Here is a 26,509-nt window from a genome sequence, read left to right as displayed (position 1 = left end):
AACCAAATTATAATGAGAACCATGGCTAAAATAAGAATTAGCAACTAATCTACACCCTTAGGTCATATTAATCGGACAACTCACATGCATCCCATGTCATTAATGGCATTTTGTAATATTTTAACTTTATAAAGTAGTTTTCAATTTCATTTCTCAAAAGTAAATGAAAATTTAGTAAAAGTAAATGAAATCAGTTTTAAATTAAATGAAATTGTCATAAAAGTTAAAAAAGACTAGAAAAAAAGTTTGAAAACAGCAAAATTACGAAAATGTCATTATTGAAAGTGGGTACAATGTCAGCCATTAGATGTAGTGCAATCAATGAATGAGATTAGTTCCTAGTTTCTATTATAACATTGGTTCTCACATGATCTCAATTATATATATATAAGACACTTCAATGTTTGAGCGAACTATAAGGACGGGAAACAATTGCCAAGTCTGCAAGGCAAAGAGTAGAATTCAGCATTCCTTAAGTCTTTAGTAAACTGTATGAACCTTTCCCACCAATTTTTCCCACTGTCATTCCTCGAAGCCTCTTCCTCGCTATTCATTGTGTTATCCAGCACCATACCTACAATTATCGCCACTGCTGGAGATGATATGAAAACGACCGCCACCGTGTCATTTAACTGCAACATATGAAATTCAAGAATAACATTAATAAAAAGTTCGGACACAAGGGAGTCAAAAAGGAGTGAAAATTACCCATTTTGATCGGGTGTTTATATGGCTTGAATTAGATGTTGGAAGGTAATCTCTAAAGTGTTGTGGGACGGAAATTGCCATGAAGAACGCAAGACCTAATATGAATAATGTTCTAAAACTGTTTAAGTTACAAAACTGGAGGTGATTCAGACCTGCAGAAGCTGCAAATATGTGTATTCAATACAGTAGTCTCTTGTTTAAATATCAACATTGGTTAAAAAAAAAAAAGTGTATCTCGGTGAATTCTTATTAAGTTAAAAGATTAGAAGTACTTACAGACATAGGCATAAAGAATGCAATAGGTAGCCGCCATGATGGGATACGGTACAGAAGCAAAAAAGGCGGCAAGTTTCCCTGCATACACATATATAAGGCCTATATAAGAAACTGGAGTAAACTTTTTTCATTTTAACATCTCAGAGTGAGGTTACTTATTTTACTTCAATTAAGTTTACAAATTGATCTTTAGATAGCTTTTGATTAGCTTACCAAATATTGAGAAAATAAGCATAAATCCAGTAGAGATTTGGATTACTCTCCTACTTCCAACTCTAGTCAATCCAAGCAGACCAGCACTTTCTCTGTCTCACACAAAAACACGAAGGCTAGATTTTTTAGAATCCATTGCTAACCCAAAACAGAAAAAGAAAACAACACAACACACAAACACACACACACACAATGATCTTACACAGAAGCAGTAGGGCCAGTGACAGCACCAAATACACCATTTAGCAACGTTCCGATTCCCTGTCAGAGTATAATGGAAAAATTAGAGGCATTCATTTAACTAGGTCAAATACTTTATACATAATATATACAGGGAACAAAATTTCCGTAACAAACCAGCCAGAAAGTCCCACGGCTGATTACAGATGGAGGCACTGGTGTTGCACTTGCATATCGTGCTGCTGCTATAAATGTGCCAGTACTCTGCAACAAAAGTGAAGTAAGGGTATACAAAGCTATTAATCTAGTCACTATCAGCACTGCACTTTCTAACAGAGTAGCTACGATAAGTTTGTAGAGCTTACCTCAACAAGTGCAACTAGTCCAGCAAATATAATTGGTGTAGCTTCTCTAAAGTCGACAATTGGCTTCCCCCATTGAAAAGGTCTTGGTAAATAAACCCTATATGCAGGAGTCCAATTTTTGGGGTTAAAAATTTTGTCAAGTGTAATGATATAAACCTTTCACTATGCATTGAAATCTGACCAATCAGCTTCATGTACGAGTCCTGCACGATCTGTCCGGCAACTTAGTTGAGTTGCTGTTGGTTTGTTGTCATAAACACCACACGAAGTAAGGATTAAGGCATAAATCCAAATGACTGCCGTGGAAAATATGATTGCATATCGATCAAATATCAGCCTGTTTGTCTTCAGAAAAGTGGAAACATACTGTTGGCCGAAAAAACCCAAAACATGGCATAATTTATGCTTAGTAAAAGAGTTTTAAACTGTATATGCCATATACAGATAATTAAACTTTAAGTGAATCAAATCAAGAGTTTTATATGAAAGTAGAATATATTGAAATTACCTGAGATAATATAAGCATTAAAATCAAATGAGGAAGCCCAATTTCTACACAATCTGCCAGCTAAACAGATAATTATCCATTAAGCCACAATACTGTACTGTTGAAAAAAATAAACTTACTCATGATTCTCCATATAAACATGATTTTATATGTATCCCTGTAACGTAATGATTCATGAATCAAATGTGAAGGACAAAGAATTACCCTGGGAATGCCAAAGGAAAAAAGCCCGAGGCCAGTGTGTTATAAATGGAACCATTGACAGAGGGCTTAGCGACCTACCACAATATATAAAAACTTAACAACTGTTTTAACAAAAAATGAATTCGGAATAAACAGCAGATTACATACCTTACAAAGAGTCTCCACAGTCCAGAGAAACCAAGAATAATTTGGATAACAGATGCAACAAGCAAAGCACCTTGCATTGTTGCCATTGTATTCGCAAATGTCTAGCCAAAAATAAATAAATAAGATAAACCAATGAAAAAACTGCATTAAAAAAACCATTCTACTAATCTAATACTACGATAAACAAGAACAGACCTTTTCAGGGGGTTGGTGTTGATCTATACACAATAGACTCATGGAGAGCACTATAGTCTTCATTGGGATGACAAATGTGTGAGAAGCGCCAATAACAACAGGAAGACGAGTCCCTACTAATGTCTGAAGCAATGTGCTGATTGACGACACAAACATCATGCTTTGGATCACCTCAGCCTTATCATGCTTTACAAGAAAAGGATTACAAGATTAGGTCATTGAGTTCAGCTTTTGGTAATCTTCTGTTATCAAAGTAGATAAATTGCAAACAGGTTTAATACATAATGCTGCTTACATTGTTGCCACCCATTTGAGGGACGATGATGGTTGAGACGCCAGTAATAATTCCAAGGGTTAACAAAGAATGCTGGAACCCCAATACAGTTGATTCCACTGCATTGTAATGTATAACACAAATCTTAGAAGCCTTATATTACTTTGACTCAAGGTGGATGTATTGGATATCGGTACGTGATCAAGTATTTGATCAAATTTAAAACAAAGAAACATATGGAAGAAGAAAAGGAGAAAAAAAAGAGGACGTACAAAACGGAGGATTGGTGTTGATGCAATACTGAACACCAGAAAGGGTCTCCATAACCGGATGAGGTTTCACTTCTTCGACCTTAGTAGTGTTTCCACTGCTATTTCCACCACCTGCATTCCCGCCTCCAACCATATTTTTCCACACGCTATTGTTACAGTCTTTTCTTACAGATAACTATAGTTTGTTGAATATTGTGTTTTTCACAAAAATGGACAAAACTCCTTACTCTGTGAAGCCTAAAATTTCAGCTTCAAAAAAAATTGCAATGATTTGGATTTATAAAGCATCATAATAAAGCTGTAATAATTTCTGAAATAGTAATTATCAGCATTTATTATGATATAATTCCCGAAATACAAGTTAATGATGATTTTTATTTCCTTTTTATGTTACCGTTTTCCTCATAAGAATTGCTGAATTCTTGACTTTGCAATAAAGGAAATGTTGATTACAGAAATTGTCTTCATCTTTCCAATTAGCCCCGTTTGATTCACCTTAATTTTGCTGAACTGATTTTACTGAACTGAAATTATTTTTACTGAACTTAAATTATTTTTAATGAACTGAAATTATTTTTACTGATTTTCTATTATAATTCTTCTTTAAGAAAACTGAATTTTATTAAATTGAACTTATTTTTACTGAACTGAAATTATTTTTACTAAATTGAAATTAATTTTACTGAACTGAACTTATTTCAATTAAACTGAAATTATTTTTACTTAATATTATATTTTTTAAGGTGAAGAGAATAGGGCCTTAGTGTACGTAAAAGATCAATATGCAATGATTGTAAATATCTGCATTATTATTTTAATTACAATTGTAGTATTTGGTAACTTTACATAAACATAGCAAATTGAACAACCAGAGTTCCTAAAATTAATACGCATCTAAATTTAATGCACCAAATCAGCAATTGAGAAACATAATGAAGACATACAATGTAATTTCAGGCAAATTTTAGAATACTTTCACCAATTAAGTCCATTGATATTTTTCCATATTTACAAGATATATCAAAGAAACATAATCTTAGACATGCCGTGATAACCTGAACCAACCCCGAGGAACTATCGACTACCAAGCTCACAAACCCTCAATTTACTAGGCAATTACTGTGTATATATATACAGTATTTTTTTTAATTCTATAGATGAGGTTAATAAGTAAAATTTTGTTAACTGGCCTAAAATATAATCCCCTTATAAGTTAGCACTTAATAATCATTAACTAACAACCTTGATTTACTCTGATACTTCACACTTTTTCACCCACATTAACCCACCACCATGTCTATCACCTTCTGCCCTCTTCTGACCACTATATCCACCACCGTCTGTCATCTTCCTACCCATTTTCCAGTCCTTACCCCCTCTGTAACCTCTGTAACACCCCCATCGATTGACACTACCAGAAAAATTATCATTCACATTCACTCCTCCACGGTTATCCCTGTTATAACGCCATTGATTTACTTCTCTTCCACCAGAATTAACTGCAGCCATCGTTATCTCACTTCCAGAAAACTGACCATTCACATTCACTCCGCCACGGTTATCCCTGTTATAATGCCATCGATTTACTACTCTTACTCTCCCATTCTCTGCAGCCATAGATGTCTCCCTACCAGAAAATTGATCATTCACATACATTCTTCCGCTGTTATCCCTGTTATACCGCCATCGACTTACTTCTCTTTCACCTGAATCAACTGCAGCCATCGATATCTCACTACCAGAAGACGGATCATTCACATTCCCTCCGCTGTTATCCTTGCTATACCGCAATCGATTTACTACTCTTCCACGCCCATTACCTGCAGCCATAGATATCTCACTACCAGAAGATTGATCATTCATATACACTCCTCCGGTGTAACCCCCATTATACTGCCATCCATTGAATACTCTTCCACCCCCATTAACTGCAGCCATTGATTTCTCACTACCACAGGACTGATCATTCACATTCACTCCTTCACCTTGAGTTCTCATCTCACTCTTAACTTCACAAAATCTCCCACCAAAACCCCTGGGCTCAACTCTTCTGTAACCCCAACCCACCCTTCTAAACCCTTCTTTCAAAGCAATTGATCTCCCATTTTTCCACTCCCTCTCTCTAACAGAAACCCCCTTCAACTTAGCTTTGACATCTGCCAACTGATCATCCAAAGTCATCTGTCTATCCTCTTGCTTCTCTTTCACCTCCGCCTGATCATCTGCAGTCATTTTCCCTTTCCCTTGCTCATCTTTCTCTTCCGCAACCTGATCATCCAAACTCAATTCCACTTTTCCTCGCCAGTCTTTGTCCTTAACTAGCTGATCATCAGTCAATTCCCCTTTCCCATGGTTTTTCGCCTCTACAACCTGATCATCAGCAGTCAATATCCCATTTCCTAGCTCGTCTTTTGCCTCCTTAACCTGATCATCAGCAGTCAATTCCCCTTTCCCACGGTCTTTCGCCTCCACAATCTGATCATCAGCATTCCATTCCCCTTTTCCTAGCCCATCTTTCGCCTTCGCCACCAGTTCATCAGCAGTCAATTCCCCTTTCCATTGCTTGCCTTCTGTCTCCACTGCTCGAACATCAACAACCATATTTCCATTTCCATTCCTATTCTTCATCTTCTTCTTCTTCTTCTTAATCTTCTTTGTTCTCTTCTCATCTGCAACTCCATCATCAATTCCAACTTTCGCAAATGCAGCATTGTTTCCCGACGTTTCAGGCATTAGATTGCTCTTCTTTTCCACGATTGGAACCTCCTTCAATCGACTCCTTCCATAAAAAACCTTTTTACCAAATTTGAAATTAGGGTTTCCATCAGATTTTGATCGATCAATTTTCTGAAATCGAAACCCTCTATTCACATCTTCACATCTCAATACTTTCTCTCTCTTAATCAATTCCATTCTGTTACCATCAACATTGATTTCCGACGCCATTATTCTTGAATTGCTCACCTTCTCCATCACTCGAAACGCCTGCAATGGCTTCTCACCGTTAAACTTCCCATGACACGGCTTCCGAATTGCAAAACTAGGGTTTCTGTCGGATTTGAAGCGATTAAATTTCTGGAATTGCGAGCTTGATTTGACACCATTAGAGGTTAGTTTAACACCATCACTATAATTTTTGCTGAGTATGGACTGATTGGACTCCTCTTTCTCTCTCTTCATCTCCTCCTGTTGTTGCTGCTGCTGCTGCTGTTGCTGCTTCATCCATCGCTTCTGAAGGTCGACAATGGTGACGTAATTTGCAGGCAAATTTGGATGAATTTTTTTGTTATCCTCCATTTTTTATTTAATTTTTGTTGGTTTTGGTTGAATTGTTGTTTTGATTTGAAGTTTAATACGAGTATGTTACAGAGAGAATTGTAGAGTGTCCATCAGAAGTTGTAATACTGTGGAATTGTAGTATGAGTAATCTACCAGAGTGAATCAAAGTCCTTAACTTCCACCCGCTAAATCCGCTTAATTTGCAAATTTTTGACTGAAATCCCCTAAATTTGCATTTAACAATGAAAAAAAAAAAAAAAAAAAAAAAAAAAAGTTTTTTCTAAGCTATACCCCTAAGGTATTCTTGTTTCTAAGGTGTACCCATGCCTTTTCAAGTTTCTAAAGTGTGCCCTTCAACTCCTTATCAATACTAAAATGTAACCTTATTAGTTGTTTAAAAGTTATTTGAGAGTGTGATTTTGTGGTTTCAGTTTTCATTATTAGGGTTGTAGTGGCTAAGATTTATTTCTCCTACCATTTCCTTACCTTTTATCATCTTTCTATTAAATTTATAGTTAACTTTAGGTGACGTGGAAGTCCCAAGGAGAGTATCATTCATTAATGGTAGTGAGTTGAGGGGCACAACTTAGAAATTTGAAAAAGCATGGGTACATCTTTGAAACTCGAATACCTTAGGGGTATAGCTTAGAAAAACCAAAAAAAAAAAAAAATGGTAATCTCTCACTCCCTTATTAACAGTCCCTTGCCAATTTTAACTTTTTAAGTCCTAAAGTTATAGTCACATACTAGGGGAAAACTCTTAGCCATGCACTGGTCCATGCACACATTTGAACAAATGTTCCCGTTTTGAACAAATGTTCCCGTTACTCACATTTCCCTTTTTTTCAATTTGGCTTGTTCGCAAATTGAACTCAGCTTCTCTCTTCCTCGTCTTTCTTCTGCTATGCCTTCAAATTCCTACACATTTTGAAATTCCTAATGGGGTAAGGGTTGTGAAGCTAGGGTTTGTGTGATTACTTTGGGGATTTCTGATGTCCTATTTGATAATGAATTTGGCGAATTTAGGGTTTCTATAATCTTTGTTTGTGAAATTTGGTTCTTGTGTGCAAATTTCGGGTGTCAGAGTTGTTGAATCAAAGCCTTCGACGTTGACATTGTAAGTGTAGTTAAATTGTATTTCTATTTTTGGTTAATCTTGATTCAATTAAATGAAGCAATGGTATTGAATTTGTGCTGGCATTGAATTGTTTGTTTTATCCAACAAATCTGATTCTTGTGCAGTAATTGGTTATCCAATTTGTACTAGGGCTGAGCAAAACTACCCGAAAAACCGAAAACCGGAAAAACCGATCCGTAACCGTTCCGAAAATTAGGGTACCCAATCCGATAACCATAACGGTTCGGGTACTCGTTCCGATAATTTGATATCGGGTATGGTTATGGGTATCATTTTAAAATTAACGGTTACCCGATCCGATCCAATAAGCATTTTTTTTATTTTTTTTTTCCTACTTAAATCTATTAATATATGTCTAAACTTTTACTTTACTTCAAAATCACTTTATAATATCAATGATTAGTAATATTATTAATAATTTGGTCAAGATCATATGGTATTGTTTTTAATAAGTTGTAAATTATATCATAATAACTACATAATTGAGTTTAATAATCATTATTGGATATCTTATTGGGTACCCGATAACCGATCCGAAAATCCGGGTACCCGAACTTATTGGTTCCGGTTATGGGTATCACTTTTAGTGATTTTGGTTATCGGGTACCCGAACCGTTAGTACTAATGGTACGGGTATCCGTCCCATGCTCACCCCTAATTTGTACATGCTAATCTAATACTCATTCCATGAATTTATTTTAGTTGCTCAAATTCATCCAACTGGTCTGTTGTGTACAATTTTTTATGAATGCTTGATTTGTACCAACTGGTGGCTGTGTATAAAATAGAATTTTATCAGGATTTCCACAATTTTTGAGTGTACATTATTTAATGAATGTAAACCATGACTGATATAAGTTGTTTTTTCCTGTCAAAGCAAATTATATACACAATAATACTTGGTATTATATTAAGTAGAATATCTTTATGCTTTTCATTATATTACAATTGTAACATTGAATTGTGTTTTGCGTTTCTGATTTGTCGGGTTTAAAAATTGACATAATTTGTTGTGAACTTATTGTCTAAATATGTGGCTTACAGTTGGTTGTATATAATTGTAAATAGGTTTGAATGGCAGTTGGTGGTGAGTATGGTGATTATGTTCTACAAATGGAGGAGATGGTGGAGTATGACGAATTAATAGATGAGATAGTGGAGTATGATCAACAAACGGATGAGATTATTGCAGTGGGTATTGGTGACCCTGCAGGTTATTGCACTCCAGATGAGAAGGAGGTGAATACTAATCTTCAGAACATGGTGAACCTGGACTGTGTTAGGGTGGATCCCCCTGAGGTGGGAATGATTTTCAATTCATGGCAAGAAGCTGATGTTTTTTACAATGCATATGGGAAGCAAGAAGGATTTGGGGTAGTGCTTGCTCAAAGTGCTTATAAGTGGGTACAATGAGTGAAGGTAAAACGTGGTACAACTTGGAAATGTGATTGTGCCGGTAAACCAGATTCTAGAAGGAGGGTTAGTGGAAAGAGAGTGTCAAGGGAGTTAGAAGGTGAACCTGTTGCAACCAAAAAGTCGAAAAAATGCGGTTGTGGTGCAAAGGTGTATGCAAAGTTGTTGGACAATGGTAGATGGGAGCTGAAGAGTGTAGTTTTGAAGCATACTAACTATAATCCCACCCCATCTAAAGAAATGTTTGTGCCAAAGTACAGGTTGGATGAATTGGAGAAAGTGTTATATGTTAAGCGAAGGCTTCAATTTGGTGATGATGTCGGTATTAGCACTTTAACAATGCATAATATGATTGCTGTCGAGAGGAATGGCTTAGAAAATATGCCATTTACTAAGAAGGACTTGCACAACTTGAGGGCTAGGGAGAAGAAATTGAAATTCAAAGATGGTGATGCAAGTGCAATGATGAGTTATTTTAAAATGATGCAAAATAACAACAAGAATTTTTATCACATGCAGCGATTGGATCAGAATGGGGTTCTGCAGGATGTTTTAAGGGTAGATCCTAGGAGTCGGGTTGCATTTGATGATTTTGGTGACGTCGTGTGTTTCGATACGACCTTCCTCACAATAAATATAATTTACCTTTTGCCAATTTTGTTGGCGTTAACCATCATGGGCAGACAAAGTTGCTTGGTTGTGCACTAATCTCGCGGGAATCTACTAAAACTTTCAAGTGAGTTATAATTTTGTGATTCATTTACCTTTGCTAATATCTGTTTACAATTAAGTCACCTTAGTGATTTAGTAGTTTAAAATCAAAATCCACATACTCTTTACAAATTTACAATCCCCTACGAATCATTACATACTAACTGACCCATTGCCCACAGTAACACCAACAATCATAGAAACCTGTCCTGTTCTGCCAAGTGGCTATGCACCCAAAAATCATAGAAAATTCTTCTTTTTGTCCTCTTCTGCTGGTCGTTGTTGTTCGTGTCATCTTGCAATTTTTTGCCTTCTTTCATCGATAACCCGAATCGGTGTAGTAGGATTAAGATATTGATATGTGTTATTGTTTAATTTGTTGTAATAGGTGGGTGTTTTCAACCTGGTTAGATGCAGTTGGAGGAACTCCTCCCATGGCTATTCTGACAGATCAAGACCCAGCCATGAGAAAAGCATTGAAGGTTGTTATGCCGCAAACTAGGCATAGATGGTGCATGTGGCATATCACTGACAAATTTGGTTCTAAGTTAGGGAAGTGTAAAGGATATACAGAATTCAAAGAGGTGCTCAAACATATCATTTCTGATAGTTTAAGTATGGAAGAATTTGAGTTGAGGTGGAAGGAGTTTATAGCAACCTATAAGTTAGAGAGTAACTTCTGGCTTGCTGTTTTGTATTCAAAGCGGGAAATGTGGATACCAGCGGCCATGAAGCACATGTTTTGGGCTGGAATGAAGACCACATCAATCTCTTACATTCTCGTTGCACCTCCATGAATTTTGCATCTGTGTATACATTCTTGAACGTCTCTTCAATCTTGAAATATGTTATTAGTCCATGAAGATACAAAGCCGAATTACCGTCTGCCAACCTCTCTGCTTCCCTACGGTGCTCCATAGCCCTCACATATTTCTCTGCAAAGTCACGGAGTCCAGTATTTTTGTCGAAAAATTCATCAAAAAAATTATGAATACTTGTAGTAGCTTGCAAGAGCTTGGGGATGGGTGCTATGAGCACCTAATTACAGACAGAGTCTATGCTTGGAACGAATTTGAAAAAAAAAAGAAAAGCCTATGGCAAGTTGGTGAATTTATCGGGTTTTGTACAATGCAAAAAGTAAGGAAGTGGAATGTGAATGAAAGATGTTCGAATGCAATGGGATTCTTTGCAGGCATTGCATCAACGCTCTGGAAGTACAACATGTTCCTAACGTGCCACAGAAGTCGTAAAGATATTTACCGCAAGCATACTAAAGTTACAATGATATATCTAAGATTGTGGATGTACTCCGTTTTGACAAGATGAACATAGTATTTGAGGCCATTTCATATCTTGCCACTACTACAAATCCCTTACTTTTTAGACATTGTTGACTCGACGCTGTCTATGAGGCGTCGGTTGAAAAATATGTTTTCGTTTTTTGTCGACGCTTTTTTAAGTCGAAGTAGTTTCTCGACATGGAAAAGCGTCGAAAATATTGTATGACTCGCACGTGACTAACGCAACCCATGACTTCAAAAAAGCGGTGTATGAAATTTTAAAACATAAAAAAAATCATAAACTGCCCCTACTACCCACACACGTAATGGAAACCCTCTCTCTCTCTTCTCTTTCTCTAGCTTTCAGATCTGAAATATTCATACTCTAAAACTAATTGTTCATCACGATCCTGTTCCTCTATTCTTATACAATCATATTTATCCTTTGATGCCGCCTGAAATTCAGCGAATATAGGTTGAAGTCGTGTTAAATTTCTTCCGCTGCTTGTTAATTGCTTCAATTCATGGTAATATCGTTCTTTTTCTAATCAATTTCCTGCCATTGTGCTTGAATATCATTCAGGGATATACTTGGTTTTATTAATTTGTTGTGAAGTTACATTGAATTTTTATTTATTGTGTAGTAGTAGAAAGCCATTGTATTTAAATCTAGGGTGTATAACTATATGGCGTGTTGCGTGCATAAGGTTTATTGAGCGTTTTAGTTTATTTACGCTTCAATTATTTTGGGTTTTAGTCTAATTGATTTAAAATCTCAATTATTGCAGAATGTCATTTAATTTGGTCTTGTTTTATTACTCAGATAATCCCTTTTCATTTTATCGGCTGGGTTTTGCGCTATATGAACTCAAGATTTGGTCTCGGTAGATTGGATTTCAATTTTATGGAATTTCACTAGTTAGGTTCAATTTAAATAAGTACGATATCATTTTACATGATTGTTTAGAGATACATAGTATATAATAAAATGGAGTGTTATAGTGGTGATTAAATGGTTTTAGGTGTCAGAGAAAAAAGTGAAGTTGAATACATTTCACTGGTTCAACTTTTATCAAAATTTTCTTTGTTTTTTATTTACTTGGACTAATCAATCATTTGATGTTGCAGGGTTAAAAAACGATAAGCTTTCATACATTTTTAAGTTTGCATTGACTTATTATCAATATCATCTGAATTCTTAACCATCCTTGATCTTATTACTTTGGTTAAAAAACATAGTTATTATAAGTTATATTCAATTTACATTCAAATAAGTTAAGATACCAAGATGGATATCTCAAAATTTCTCATAAAAGATGTGTTAGCATTCCTGTTTTGGCGAGGTGATGAAATGCTTGATTTTGTTGTGTAGTTGACAATGGCAAGAAACATTTGAGCTTTATTACCTTTATGTTTAAGATTTAGCTCATGATTGATTAGTTTTTCATTAAGCTCATCAAATATGATGCATACATTTGCCACGGTTAAGGAAGCATTAGCAAAATTATCATAGCTAAACTAATTAGTTTTTTAGTACATTGTTTAAGGATACCATAACCCACTATCATATCCCTCTGACAATGGTGCTTTAGTGCCTCCATCCAAATAATTCATCAATTTTCATTGAATAAGTTGGTGCGTTAAGTAGATTCTTGAAAATTAGCCTACTTAATCTCTTGTGTTGACTTGCCAATTTGGTGATACATCACACAACGAGTAGAAGTGATGATTAAGAGGTTTTACATAGCACTTTTGTCTTTCATATTTTATTTTATTTTGTTATGCAATAATTTTTAAAATAACTAAAAACTGATTTTATGAATGAAATAGGATTGCTATATATATTAGTGTTGTTTATGAAAACAATCCATTTTCATTCTGACTACTAATGAATTCTTATTTATTGTATTCTCTCAGGTATATATCCTAACAATTATATAAAAAAACTCAAGCAACGTCTTGCTGCTGGTATGTTTTGCTTATCTTGAGTTTTTATTTTTAATTTTAAATTGCAAGATTATAAGATTATCTCAAAATTTTATATTACAGTTGATTTTAGTAGTATGATATGATAAAGTATCAAGCATGTTTTGTTTCGAAAATTCCTCTATGCCAACTATATGGAAGTGACCAACTCTTTTTGTGTGTTTATGTTATGATCTGATTGTAGTTTTTTTACGTGTTCATGACTTGATATTATTTGTCTTTCTTTCTGTGTGTTTTTGTCCAATTAAGGAATATGAATAAAACAAATTCTCTAGCATTGTTAGATTCCTGCTGCTTTGTATGAGATGTTGTAGTGCTACTCCTGCCGTTTCATCCTACTGTAGTGCTTTAATGTTTTTTGGATGCTATAATTTAACTCTTTTAGTATATTCTAGTTAGGTGATACATCACACAAGGAGTAGGACTGATGCTTCAGAGGTTTGCAATAAGTACTTTGGTCCTTGATTCTTTTTTTTTTTTTTTTTTTTTTTTTTTTTTTTTTTTGTAATACGAAGTATTTTTAAAATAACTCAAAATTGATGTGATATGCACAACACAATCACTTATATTACTTTTGTCCTTTGAAGGTTTTGCTTTTTTTTAGATAAAAATTTGTAATTTTATTCCTTTTATATTCTCTAAATTTTGGAATTCTAGTTCTTGAATCCGACTTAATTTTGAAGGCTAATTTAATTTTGGCTAATACTTGGTTTAAGAAGAGGGATTCACACTTGATAACTTTTCGGAATGGAGCAAATGCAACTCAAATAGACTTCCTGCTCACAAGGAGCATAGATAGACAAAGTTGCATAAACTGTAAGGTTATCCCAGGGGAGAGTGTGGTCACCCAACACCGGCTATTGGTAATGACTATTCGTCTGAAAGAGAAGGCGAAGAAAAAAGTTAGACAAGAAGAACCAAGGATAAGATGGTGGACCCTAAGGGATGCAAAAGCTAAGGTTTTTACAGAAAAGGTAATTGAAGAAGCGGATTGGGATGGAGAGGTGGATCCGGACATGACCTGGTTACGAATGAAGAACTGTTTCCTAAGAGTGGCCAAAGAGGTCTTAGGGGAAGTAAGGGGAAGAACTTCGGTACAGAGAGATACTTCGTGGTGGAATGAAGAGGTGAAAGCAGTAATTAAGCAAAAAAGGGAATGCTATCAAGCCTTAGGAAAATGTAGGAGTGATGAAACCTTTGCAGCGTATAAGGAGGCTAAGAGTAAGGCAAAGGCAGCTGTTCGCCAAGCAAAAGAAAAGGCATATCAGGAGGTTTATGAAAAGCTTGATTCCAAGGAGGGAGAAAGGATCATTTATAAGATGGCAAAGAGAAGACAAGAGGCAAGGAAGGATATTGGCATGGTGAAGTGTGTCAAAGATAAGAACCAAATGGTCCTAGTGCAAGAGGAGGGCATCAAGGACAGGTGGAAGGGGTACTTCGATGAATTATTTAATGGAAGTAATGGAGGTGTGATAGGAGATACCTCTATGAGTGATGAAGAAATCAACATGGAGTATGTGCGAAGGATTAGGAGAGTAGAGGTGGAGATTGCACTGAGGAAGATGAAACCTAAGAAGGCGGTTGGCCCTGATGGGGTACCGATAGAGGTGTGGAGGTGTTTGGGTAAGATTGGTATTGATTGGTTAACAAACCTTTTCAACAAGATATGGACGGCTACAAGGATCCCACAAGATTGGAGGAAGAGCACCTTGGTCCCGGTTTATAAAAACAAAGGAGACGCTCAAGATTGTTCTAACTATCGAGGAATTAAGCTTATGAGCCATACTATGAAGTTGTGGGAAAGGGTGATTGAACAAAGGTTGAGGGCATGCACAAGCATTTCAGATAACCAATTTGGTTTTATGCCTGGGAGATCTACTATGGAGGCAATCCATTTGATAAGACAAATGATGGAGTTTTATAGGGTAAAGAAGAAAGATCTTCATATGGTCTTTATTGATTTAGAGAAGGCATATGACAAGGTGCCAAGAGAGATACTTTGGTGGGCAATGTTGAAGAAAGGTATCCCACGAAGGTATGTAGACCTAGTTAAGGATATGTATCGGGATGTGTCAACAAATGTGAGGACATGCGGAGGGTTGACAAAAGATTTCCCTATTACAATCGGATTGCATCAAGGGTCTGCATTAAGCCCTTTTCTTTTTGCAACGGTTCTAGACGAATTAACTAGACCAATTCAAGATGAGGTTCCATGGTGTATGCTGTTCGCAGATGATATCGTTTTGGTGGATGAGACTAAGGATGGGGTTAATGTCAAGTTGGAGCAATGGAGGCAAAGGTTGGAATCTAGAGGGTTTAAGCTAAGTCGGAGTAAGACTGAATATTTGGTATGTCGTTTTGGCACTCAGAGGGGGACAAGCAATGAAGTGGTGAGTTTGGATGGAAAGGATTTGACCATGAGTGAATGTTTTAAGTACCTAGGGTCGATCATCCAGAAGAATGGTGACATTGATCAAGACGTGACCCACAGGATTAAGTCAGGGTGGCTTAAATGGAGAGCGGCCACGGGAGTGCTATGCGACCGCAGCATTCCCTTAAAGTTGAAGGGAAAATTCTACAGGACTGCCATAAGACCAGTGTTGCTCTATGGTACAGAATGTTGGGCTTCTAAGAAAGAGCATATTAAAAAGATGGAGGTTACGGAAATGCGCATGTTAAGGTGGATGTGTGGAAACACTTTAAGAGATAGAATCAGAAATGAGGTTATTCGCAAGAAAGTAGGTGTGGCGGGCATTGTAGATAAATTAAGGGAAAATCGTCTGCGTTGGTTTGGACATGTAAGACGGAGACCCGAGGGTGCACCGGTGCGAAGAGTGGAAGAGTGGGACCATGGAGGGATTAAACGAGGAAGAGGGAGACCAAAGATGACTTGGTTGGAAGGAGTGAGGAAGGATATGAAGTGCATGGATTTACGTGAGGATGAAGTTTTGGATCGTAAGGGATGGAGGAGAAAGATTTATGTTGATGACTACACGGAATAATCAAATTTGGTTCATGTTAGCCGACCCCACTTTTGGGATTAAGGCTTTGATTGATTGATTGATTGATTGATTGATTATCAGCAATATCAAATTTTAATATGTTGATTCATGAGAAGTGAGGATGACTTGAAACAAATTAATGGAGAATTCTATACATTGGACTTTTATTTTTGCTAGTTAATGTTTTAATATAGCAACTCTATGTTACATTCTATGTAGAATGCTATGAGAGTGATTATCAATTATATGAGGGTCTGGTGTAAAATAAAGGTGATTTTTTTCCATTTTCTAAAATAAGCATATATACTTTTGTTTGGTAGACGCGCTCTGATATGAGCATTTAGCCTATTGAAGTCTCAGGTGTGAAACTAAAACTTTCTCTCTCTTATCCCCCCTTAGCTTCCCTTTACAATAAAATGAAATGTATCTTTTGTATTTGTTAATTGTAGTTTCCATATGCTGTGATTCTGGTTTCTCTAAACTGTTTAATATGCTTCTGCATAATCTAGCTACTATTGAAGCATAAGTGTCTTGATCCTGTTTTAACATTTCATCATGGTGGTAAATTTTTTACTTTCAGCTTACTGTAGTGTAGTTTTGAGTTATATTAATGAATATTATTTCACTTTAATGCCTTCTTTTAAAAATGCTTTCTTTTTGTATTGCTGGTTTATTATGCTTGAATACCCTTATTCTGAAAGAAGGGGGTGACTTCTAGTTAATCCCTTAAAGTCTTCAATGTGGTTTCTTTTATAATCATCATAATTAGAATAATAAGTTGTAGAAACATTGATGTTGTTGTTGCTACAGGATGCTGACCACACTGAGACCTTGCTTCTGCTACACAATGTTGCTGCTGATGTTGTTTGTCTCTTAAGGCCAAACTAAACCACTAGTTCCTGGGAAGGATCCAGAAACAGTAGAGGGAAATGAGCATATTAAGGAGCAGCTACAATGGAGATTGATTGAAGATTGCAGCAATTATTGGTCACAATCTAAACTTCTCTATATGCCCTCTTGCATGTAGATTAAGGAGTATCAAAATTGAAGGTTGATTGAGGATTTTTTATGAAGCATTGAGCAGATTTATTCCACTACAACTAGTCATGATTGTATTATAAGTTAGAATTATATCTTTTAAATAGAAAACTCATTACTATGAGATATTGTACATATACTATACAATAATATATTTATATGCAATAAAAAATTTTAGCCTAATTTTGTTGTATATATATTAATATTTTTGTAATACTAGTATACTATTAGTGTGATTTTTTTTTTGGTAAATATATTCTAGACATTTCTCTATAGAATCTGGATAAGAAAAAGCATCCCATCATAGAAAATATTGACAGTAAAAAGCGTCGCCAAAATAACAATACATGAAACTTCAGACACAAAAAAGCATCGCCAATTTTAAGCCTCTGGACACAAAAAAGCGTCGCTAAAATTGAGAAAGTGCGCCAACTAAAGCAAATGTCGACGCTTCGTATAAAAACTAGGACACAATTAAGCGTCGAGATTTGCGACGCTTTTTGATGACCCATAATTTTTTCGACTCACTTATTCAGGAAATTTTTGACGCTTTTTAGCATCGAAAAAACGCTTTTAAAGCGTCTCAAAAGCACGGATTTTGTAGTAGTGTGCTTGTGAGAAGGATGAAGCTTTTTCCACGCTAATGGCATGCTTACGAGACTTAGAGTTGAAGATTAAGGAGATTGTGAAACCTACACTTCCCTTGAGCAGTGTTGGTGAAGTCATTACTGATAACACACCCCAAAGCACTAACAAGGTACTGGTATGCCCTAATGTCTTTCACACTCCCTCTTCTATTGGTCGGAGTGTCATAGGGGGATATGGTGGTGCAGGAACTAATGGACTTGATCTTACGATTGTGGATGAATCACAGCAAACTGGTGTAAGAGTTGGCATTAAGGATCCACCTTCAAATAGGGGTCTTGGGTGTGTTAGAGCTTCTAGGTTTATGACCACCTTTGAAGAAGTTTGCAGACAGAAAGACGCAAGGAGGAAATACTACGAAGAAAAGCAACGTCGAAAGGATAGAGCTAAGAAAAAGGAACAAATTCAACCAAATCAGTTATTTGATGAAACGGTTGCAAGGCAGATAGACTTCGATCACAGCTTGGGACAACAAGGGGTGGTATATTTGATCAGTTCATGTGTTTTTAACAACTTTAGCTTTACATAATTATGAGCTTTGATTTAATAATGAAGCATTGATTTAATTCTGAGTTTTGTATTTTCAGTTCAGTGAAGACACTGTTAGAAATGAATTGAACCACCAAGCTATAGGTGAAGATGGACATGCGTTTACCACTAATGGTGATTTCCAAGAAAACCCGAATGCTATATACGTTGAAGATGAGCTGATCCAACGTAACGGGGTTTATTGGGGTTGAACATGCTTTCTTTGTTGTTGTTTGAACTTATAATATATGAATTTGGCCAATTAGATTGGACAAGTAATCTTGAAAATGTTTATGTAATAGTAGTGATGGCACATTTGGGCTTTTGGACTGGGAAGTACTCACATTTGGGCTTTTGATTGGGTTGTAGTAGTAGTATTCACATATTTGCTTCCTATTTCGTGTCTTATTTTGTATTCTATTTTGTCTAATGTGAATGTGGTTAAATTACATTTTTCTTATCTCGATCTAATTTACATTTAGCTCCGATCTTATTTTACATTTAGCTCGATCTAATTTACATTTAGCTCGATCTAATTTTACATTTAGCTCGATCTAATTTGACCATAAATTATGTTTCACTTATTACTACTATGGTGAAGCATAAGAGTAGGGTTGGCCCTCTTCTAATTATTTTTAATTAATTTTGTTACCAAGCCCGAATAGCTTTAGATTTGTCTCGCTTCATAAGAACCATTAATTTAGGGTCTTTACTAAACGGCCCACATAGTTTCGGAATTTTGATTTTCGTATTGTAAAAATAAAACTATTAATTTTAATTTTGAAGTTTTAGACATTAGACTACAAATATAACCTTAGTATTATAATTATCAAATCATGTCAATTGTTTATTATCATCAAATCATAGTATCAAACAATTATCTTTAATTAATTCTTCACTGTCAAACAATTATAGGAACAAACAATTATCAAACCACTAAGTCAACTATCAAACTAATATTCGACTAATCTAGTATATTTTTATATTTTTAACACTTCGTATATATATTTACTAGTGTGTTATTATATTTTTAACACTTCATATATATCACTTCATATATATTTTTAAGTCAACATATTTGTAGTTCCTAATTTCTACTTTGTTTGATAATTTGAATTCACTTATTATAAGTTTCAAAGTAATAAAAATAACATAAAATCCACAAAAGTTCAAACCTAATTTAAATCAAACATAATAAAATCCACATAATACGATAACGATAATTAAAGACATAAAAATACGACCCGAAAGGATTACAACCCAAATTAAAAATTGTTCTTAACATAATCATAAAAACATGGTTCATTCGAAATTAGAAATTAAAAGCTGGTCTTCATAGCTTAGCCCCTCGCAACCCGAAACCTACTCCTCCTCATCAGCCGAGCCTCCAGCAGCTGTGTCTGATGTACTAGCTCCATTCCCACCTTCATTATCCACTTTCACCTGTAGGACATATGTTTTTAAAGTTAATTATAGTAGAGTAATGCAATAACAACGAATACATACAATTAATTAACAAAATTTAATTATAATCTAACTGTTCACTTACTTTGACTGAACCCTCAGCTAGTAACTCGCATGTGCCCCTAGAGTTGAACATTGTTTCACAATCCACCAGATTTGCATCCCAGAGAACAATAACACCTGATGCTAGCCCTCCTCCCGGGAGATACGCCTCTTCAAAATTTTTATTTTTCATGAATTTTTCATACAGATGAGTCCAATTCTTCATGGTTGCTCGTGTCTCAAGGAGTATTATAACTTCGGGGCCGTGTTTCTGGACCATTAACTAGAAATTCAATAACAAAGATGGTCTAGACACATCCCTAACATTCCATACGACAATTGGAGTTCCTATGGGGAGTGAGGGACAATCCTTTTCAAGTGTTGGTGTTAACCTTGTACTGTAAAATCTAGACGCATGGGCCTCTTCAACAAGGTGGCTAGTGAGAACTACAAAGTCAACTGTGGTAAACATTCCATTGACATGGTAAACAACAAGTGCATCACTTCCAAAACCTATTTTTAAGTCAGTGGGAATCGGTTTCCCAAGGCGATAAATTGGACATTTCAAATTCACAACAGGTAAAGGGTCAACAAACTTTTTCAGAACGGATGGAACAACCTTAAAGATAGTCTCCATTGCAAAATAATCAAAACTTAAAAGCTTTGAATAAAAAGTGGAAGGATCTGATATTATACCGTACATGTCGTAATAGTTAGGAAGGTGAGCCGGACACATGGTGCCATCCTCCTTGATCATCTGGAGTCCATGGTAACAGTCAGGCAACGGTGCCTCTGGATTCCTTATCAACGCCTTTGCGTCGTTGTCATTGAGATATGTGACATCGTACGACTCCTTCTTCACAACTGCATAGAGAAAATTGTTAAAATCCATCTCACTCTTCCTTTTGGTGTTTGGTTCCAGAAAGTATATTTCAGTTTGAGCATCAAGAGGAGTGCATCCCTTGGGATACTTGGGTTTTGAGAGAGAGTACCGACTTGACTTAATTTGGTGAATAAGGTTTTCTTGGTTTACTGTAATTTGGAGAAGTCAAGGGAAAAGGATGTTTGGATTATGGGGAGATCTTTGTGTATTTATAGTAAAGCCAAAAATTGTTTATCGAATATTTGGTGAATAAGATCCATTAATTGCCAAAAAGGGCTTACTAGCGGGGAAAAGACTACACACATGACTACACACATATCAGAATATAATATTACAATTAGTGCAATGGACACTATCAAAGTAAAATGACAGTAAAAATAAATTGAATGACCCTATAAACATCACAATATGACTTAATATGTTATAATGCAAGAATGACAGTAATCATAAAGAGATTGACATTATATATAACATAATATGACCTCATGTTTTATTTTATATAAATTAATTGGACACCACAATTTCTTTTAATGCAAGAATGACAGTAATCATAAAGAGATTGACATTATATATAACAAAATATGACAGTAATCATAGGAAATTTAGATCACAATAACTCAAAAGTGTAACCTTCTCACGTTTTGAATGTCTTACTTATTTTCCGATTCCTTCGTGGAATTAGAGAAGCTTAATTGAATATATTTTAAATATAGTAATAATATAGTAATAATGACACATAACATGATCCTAGTTTTATTTTAATTATAGTAATAATCACAATAAGTACAAAATGACATTAAAACCAAAAAGAATTAATACTTCGTATATTACAAAAGCAATAGCCGAGAAGAACTTGATCATATAACAAAACAATATGATCCAAATGTTCTAACTAAAGTAATGATCACAATATTTACAAAATTTACAGTAAAAATAAAAATGATCAAAATATTTATAAAATGACAGCAAAACTAAAAATAATGATCATATAACAAACACAATATGATTAATAATGATCATTAACTGAAAATAAAGTAATTATCACAATAATTACAAAATGACACTAAAACCAAAAAGAATAATCATATAACAAATACAATATGATCATAACTTCTGGTTTTAAAAAAATTGATCATAAACTGAATAAATGACAGTAATACTACCATATATGACTGATCCTATAACTTATTTAAATTCATTTTGATTTTTTTTAACTTATTTATACTGTCAATTATTGGTTTAATATGGTCAATTACATTCTAATATAAGTTTGATTTCTGCCATATATGGTATGAAATTTATTATCTTTGGGTTAGACATCATTATTTTTGGTCTTTAGCAAACATTTTCCTTAACATAAAATTATTACCAAAATTTAACTTAAATATGGTGATAAATTCAGGTCATAGCAAACATTTTCCTTCTCATAAAAACATTTTCCTTTTCAAAAATGAAGGTAACGCGTGGACTGAGATGCAAATTGTACACATGATAGTAAAATGAACTAAAGCCTATCGAATAAAATGGAAAGGTTTATGGTGACTTGTCAATTCATGAATTTAAACTAAAACAATTTAGATTCTTTTACCTTCATCAAGAAATCAAATTATTATCAACTTGGCAACAAATATAATTATGTAGCATTGGAAAATCACATGAAATTGACATATAAATATTCAGGTTTGATTCTTTCAAGTTATTAACATGACAAGTCATTGTAAATATTTATGGTTTTGTAAACTATTTACTAGTCGATTTTGTACTGATATTAGTGATACCATCATCAGACTATAATATATTTTCATTTATGTAAAATATAGTGTTTTTCAATTAGACTTCCAAAATATTTAAATTGGAATATGAATGTAATTTATAAGTGAATGACACCAATTGATGCCAATTTGTTAAATGAGAAGTTTGACAAATTGACAAGTTGATGGAAGACAATGCACTGCATGTTTGTTGGTAATTTTGAGTATGAAGTTATGATTACAAAATAAGATAGCGCAATTACAAAAAATAAGGGTTTATATATAGCTCAATTACAACTGATGATATCACTCTCTACACAACCGAACCCGACTTGGTTACCTGTATTGATAGGTGTATATATTATGTAAAACTAGGGTAGTTCCCGTGCCATGCACGGTAATTTTTAATAACCATAATTAAACCATCATTATAATCAGTTTTTATATATAAAAAAAATCAAAAAATATGGTTGACAAATTTTGAGCAATATAAAGAATTACGTAAGATATGTTAGATGTAAAACGATGTTGAAAATTAGTAAAATAAATGAATTCACAAATTATGAGGTAAGAAATTTTTAAATTTTTAATTTCTATATAAATATTCGTGTAAAAATTGTTTCAAAAAAACAATACATGTCAATTATTTTTTATTTTAATTAATTATATCGTATAAGATTAGAGAATTATTTTTGTAAATAAATTTTGTTTCCTTAATTGAATTTTAATCAAAAAAAAATATAGACACACCAGAAAATGACACGTGTCAATGCTAGTGTGTCTTTTAGTATATAGTTATTGATTGATAATTGAATGGATTAATTAACAATTTCAAATTTCTTTTTAATAAATTTAACCGTTGCTCATATGTACTATTGAAGAGCCATTTACGGTGCAAGAATCTAGAGTTACATACATTAGGGAATCTTTGACTTTAAGTCAATGACAAGTCTGTACATAGATGACAATAAAAGAAATTTAGATGACCGTAATAAAGAAAGATTTTGAAAATAACCCTTTTTAATTTGCTTGATGTGAGGTATCACTGTATTAACTTATATACTTGTCCAAGCACGCGAAAAATCAAAATGACAATAAAAGAATCATTATAGACATGTACCAGGGAATCTTTTGAAACAAAATCTATCACAATTGTGTGATGTGAATTGTCATTGAATTAATATAGTGGCTTTCAATAGCATATGGTGGGAAATTGTCTATAAATCGTGGACTGTAAATTATGGACTGTAAATCAATAAGGTGCAACTCAATTACAAATCGAGGGCATTTAGAAATTCGTGTTTGCTGAAAGACTCCCAAAATGGATGCTGTAAGTATTAATTTGAGCTTTTACCAAATTTTTTTGTACTAAATATTAATGACTAAATACTAATGTCACTAATTATAGTTCAATGGTCTGCAAATTTTATTTTTGGTTTGATCGTGCTATTTTTAAGGTGTATGAAAGTTTGCCTAATTTCAGCGTTTTGTGTGATGAAGACAATGGCCGATTGGTAATTATTTTATTATTTTATTAAGGACATTTTCCTCTTTTACGTAAAACAAATCATGTTTCATAATATAATAACCAACACTAACTTTATGAATTACTACTAATATGTACAGATGATTTCACATCTACTTAGAGGATTAATGTCTGACATGAGCGGACATGCTCGTGTGTATAGAGGCCTAGACACGTCTACTAATATTGGGATGTGTTTGTAACCGAAATGGAAAAGGAAGATGGTAATATAGTAACCTACATTGAAAATGGATGGAATGCATTTGTTTTGGATAATGATATCCACTATGGTGATGAATTAGTAATTTATTACGGTTTTTTCGGTAAGTTTCATTGTCATGTTATAAGGGGTGGGGTTGATATCACCTGGGTCCAAGAGAACATAAGCAATCAGAATAACTATGGATATGGCGTTGTTGTTGGTGGCAATGATATAATGGATTTTGAAAATGGCAAACAACGAACCAGACAAATAATTTCTAGGTTGATATTTCAATCTACAAAGACTGCGTTTGGGGTTACCCTCACATCTTCGTACATTGAACAAGGAAATCTGGTAAAAAATTTGAACTATCGACTTGTAAGGTTTTATATTATATATAATCGTTCTAGGGTATTTTTTTAAAAAAATTTGTAACATTGTATTGATAATTGGACAAATTTTGTTGTTGTAGAATGTGCCGTTAAAATTTGCTCGAAATAATTTTGAAGGCCTAGGAGAAACCAACTCCGTTACTTTGCGTCATAAAAGGAAGCGTTGGGACGCCGAGTTGCAAATTGTGAAAGGTGATATAAGGGGAGAACTAAAGATTGTTCTAGCAACTCTGAAAAGAATTCTCCCAATGATGAGGCAAATGAAGTTGAAGCCGGGTCATGGAATTTTTCTCACATATGATCTAAACACCCCTGAGTTGTTTGAAGTTCAATTTGTTAAGGATGTTTGTCTCAATCAGAACAATATAATATGTCATTTATGTTGAAGTTAATGTCATTTAGAACTTCTTAATTCCAATTTATCTTTTGTATTAAATTGAGCCAATTACAGGATCTAATGTTTATGTCTTTTCGTTACTTGTTATTGTCATTTAGGAAATTATGTACGGTCTTAATGTACTTAATTGTGTGGTATTTTAGTTACCTAGTTTATTTTATTCTCCTAAATGTCTTCCTTAATATGTTAAGTAGTTACAATAAGTATTTTCAACAACATTCTCTAATTGTCAATTTGTATGTCATTTACTTTAATATATTTGCCAAAGCTTGAACAATTGTGTGTCATTAGGAATATCGTGAAAATGATAGTGATATTTTGAAAATTTTGAACTTAAAAAAATTTTAAAATTGTTAAATATTTGGTGCCAAAATTATTGAATTCATTTCCCGCTAGTTTAGCGACTATAAAGCCTCACTCTTCCCCTCATCAGCATTTCCAACCTTAATTCCTAATTCACTCACCATGGCCAACGCACTCAATGATTGCACATACCATTTTTATTCACCACCATCCAAACGGCCGAAACCCCTAGAAGATGTCTCGGAAATTCGTTGTAGCATAAAAGATGTAGCACCGGCTCATATTCAAGATGATTTGGGTGTTCGCACGTTAAGGGCTAGGAACAAAATGAAAATGTTCAGCTTCCAACTCGCAACGATAGCAAGAAGTGGTAACAATGTCGCAGAATCCGATTCCATCTATAGTACCCATTTCTTAAACCGTTCAAGATAAGAAATCTCCTCAAATTTAGGAAGGAGGCATATTGCATGTTATATTATATGTTAGATCTGTATAATGTTTGCTTCTGTTTTCAATTATCCACGCTGCAAAACTATGTTTATGAATGCACTTATTATGAGCACACTTTTAGACATATATCGGCGTTCCTGAATATGTTCATGGAACTGAAGGAGTGGGAGGTGGTTTTAAACTCGTTACAATAGGAGCATGGTGATGATGCGTTGGCTTTAGTGTCACTAAGAAGGGAGTTCTCCATCCTTCACCTTGAAGTTTTGAAACAAGGGGAAGAGGATCATGTGAATTCAGTTGAGAAAAGAAAGCCAAAGGGAATTATCAATTGGATTGAATTCGGAGATGATGATTTTTGTAATGTATTCAGTGTTAATGAAGTGAAATATAAAGAATTTGTGGTGAAGATGCGCAACTTGAACGGAGTTGAAACCTCATTGGCCAGAAGAATAGTAAGAAAACTTCCATATGATAATCGCCATGACCCCCTGCATATATTGAGAACATCGAGGATGCATACGAAAACTATGGACTCAAGCTTGATTGGCGTGTTAGGGGTAGTTCCGACTCCGGTTGCGAGTCGGACGAGTCAAACAATTCTGAAGAACATGATGAATGGTAAATGTTACCCATGGGGAACAGCTTGTACAACTATCAAAGCAAAGTCATTATTGATTTTGTTTAGAATAGACCAAAACCTTTAATTAATTATCAAAAGTTATTAAAATATGTACTTTT

The 26,509-nt window shown here is 34.5% G+C and overlaps 1 protein-coding gene, 1 long non-coding RNA gene and 1 pseudogene across 2 annotated transcripts; 2 read left to right on the top strand and 1 right to left on the bottom strand.

Moving 5' to 3' along the window:
* Positions 1 to 390: 390 nt before the first annotated feature.
* On the bottom strand, positions 391 to 3,475 carry LOC145640199 (nucleobase-ascorbate transporter 6-like; annotated as a pseudogene).
* Positions 3,476 to 8,833: 5,358 nt separating this feature from the next.
* On the top strand, positions 8,834 to 10,680 carry LOC145640198 (protein FAR1-RELATED SEQUENCE 5-like). The gene is made up of 3 exons (XM_081691501.1): positions 8,834 to 9,133; positions 9,179 to 9,777; positions 10,272 to 10,680. The coding sequence occupies exons 1-3, from the start codon at positions 8,834 to 8,836 to the stop codon at positions 10,678 to 10,680; spliced, it is 1,308 nt and encodes a 435-aa protein (XP_081547627.1).
* Positions 10,681 to 11,470: 790 nt separating this feature from the next.
* LOC145637827 (uncharacterized) lies at positions 11,471 to 17,395 on the top strand. The gene is made up of 3 exons (XR_014114485.1): positions 11,471 to 11,690; positions 13,081 to 13,131; positions 16,962 to 17,395. It is a non-coding gene; the product is annotated as an uncharacterized LOC145637827 (long non-coding RNA).
* The last annotated feature ends 9,114 nt before the right edge of the window (positions 17,396 to 26,509 follow it).

This window comes from Chenopodium album, chromosome 7, assembly GCF_948465745.1.
Source record: "Chenopodium album chromosome 7, dcCheAlbu1.1, whole genome shotgun sequence".
Taxonomy (NCBI): Eukaryota; Viridiplantae; Streptophyta; class Magnoliopsida; order Caryophyllales; family Amaranthaceae; genus Chenopodium; species Chenopodium album.
The sequence above is the reverse complement of the archived record's forward strand: the minus strand, read 5'-3'. Positions and strand labels throughout refer to the sequence as shown.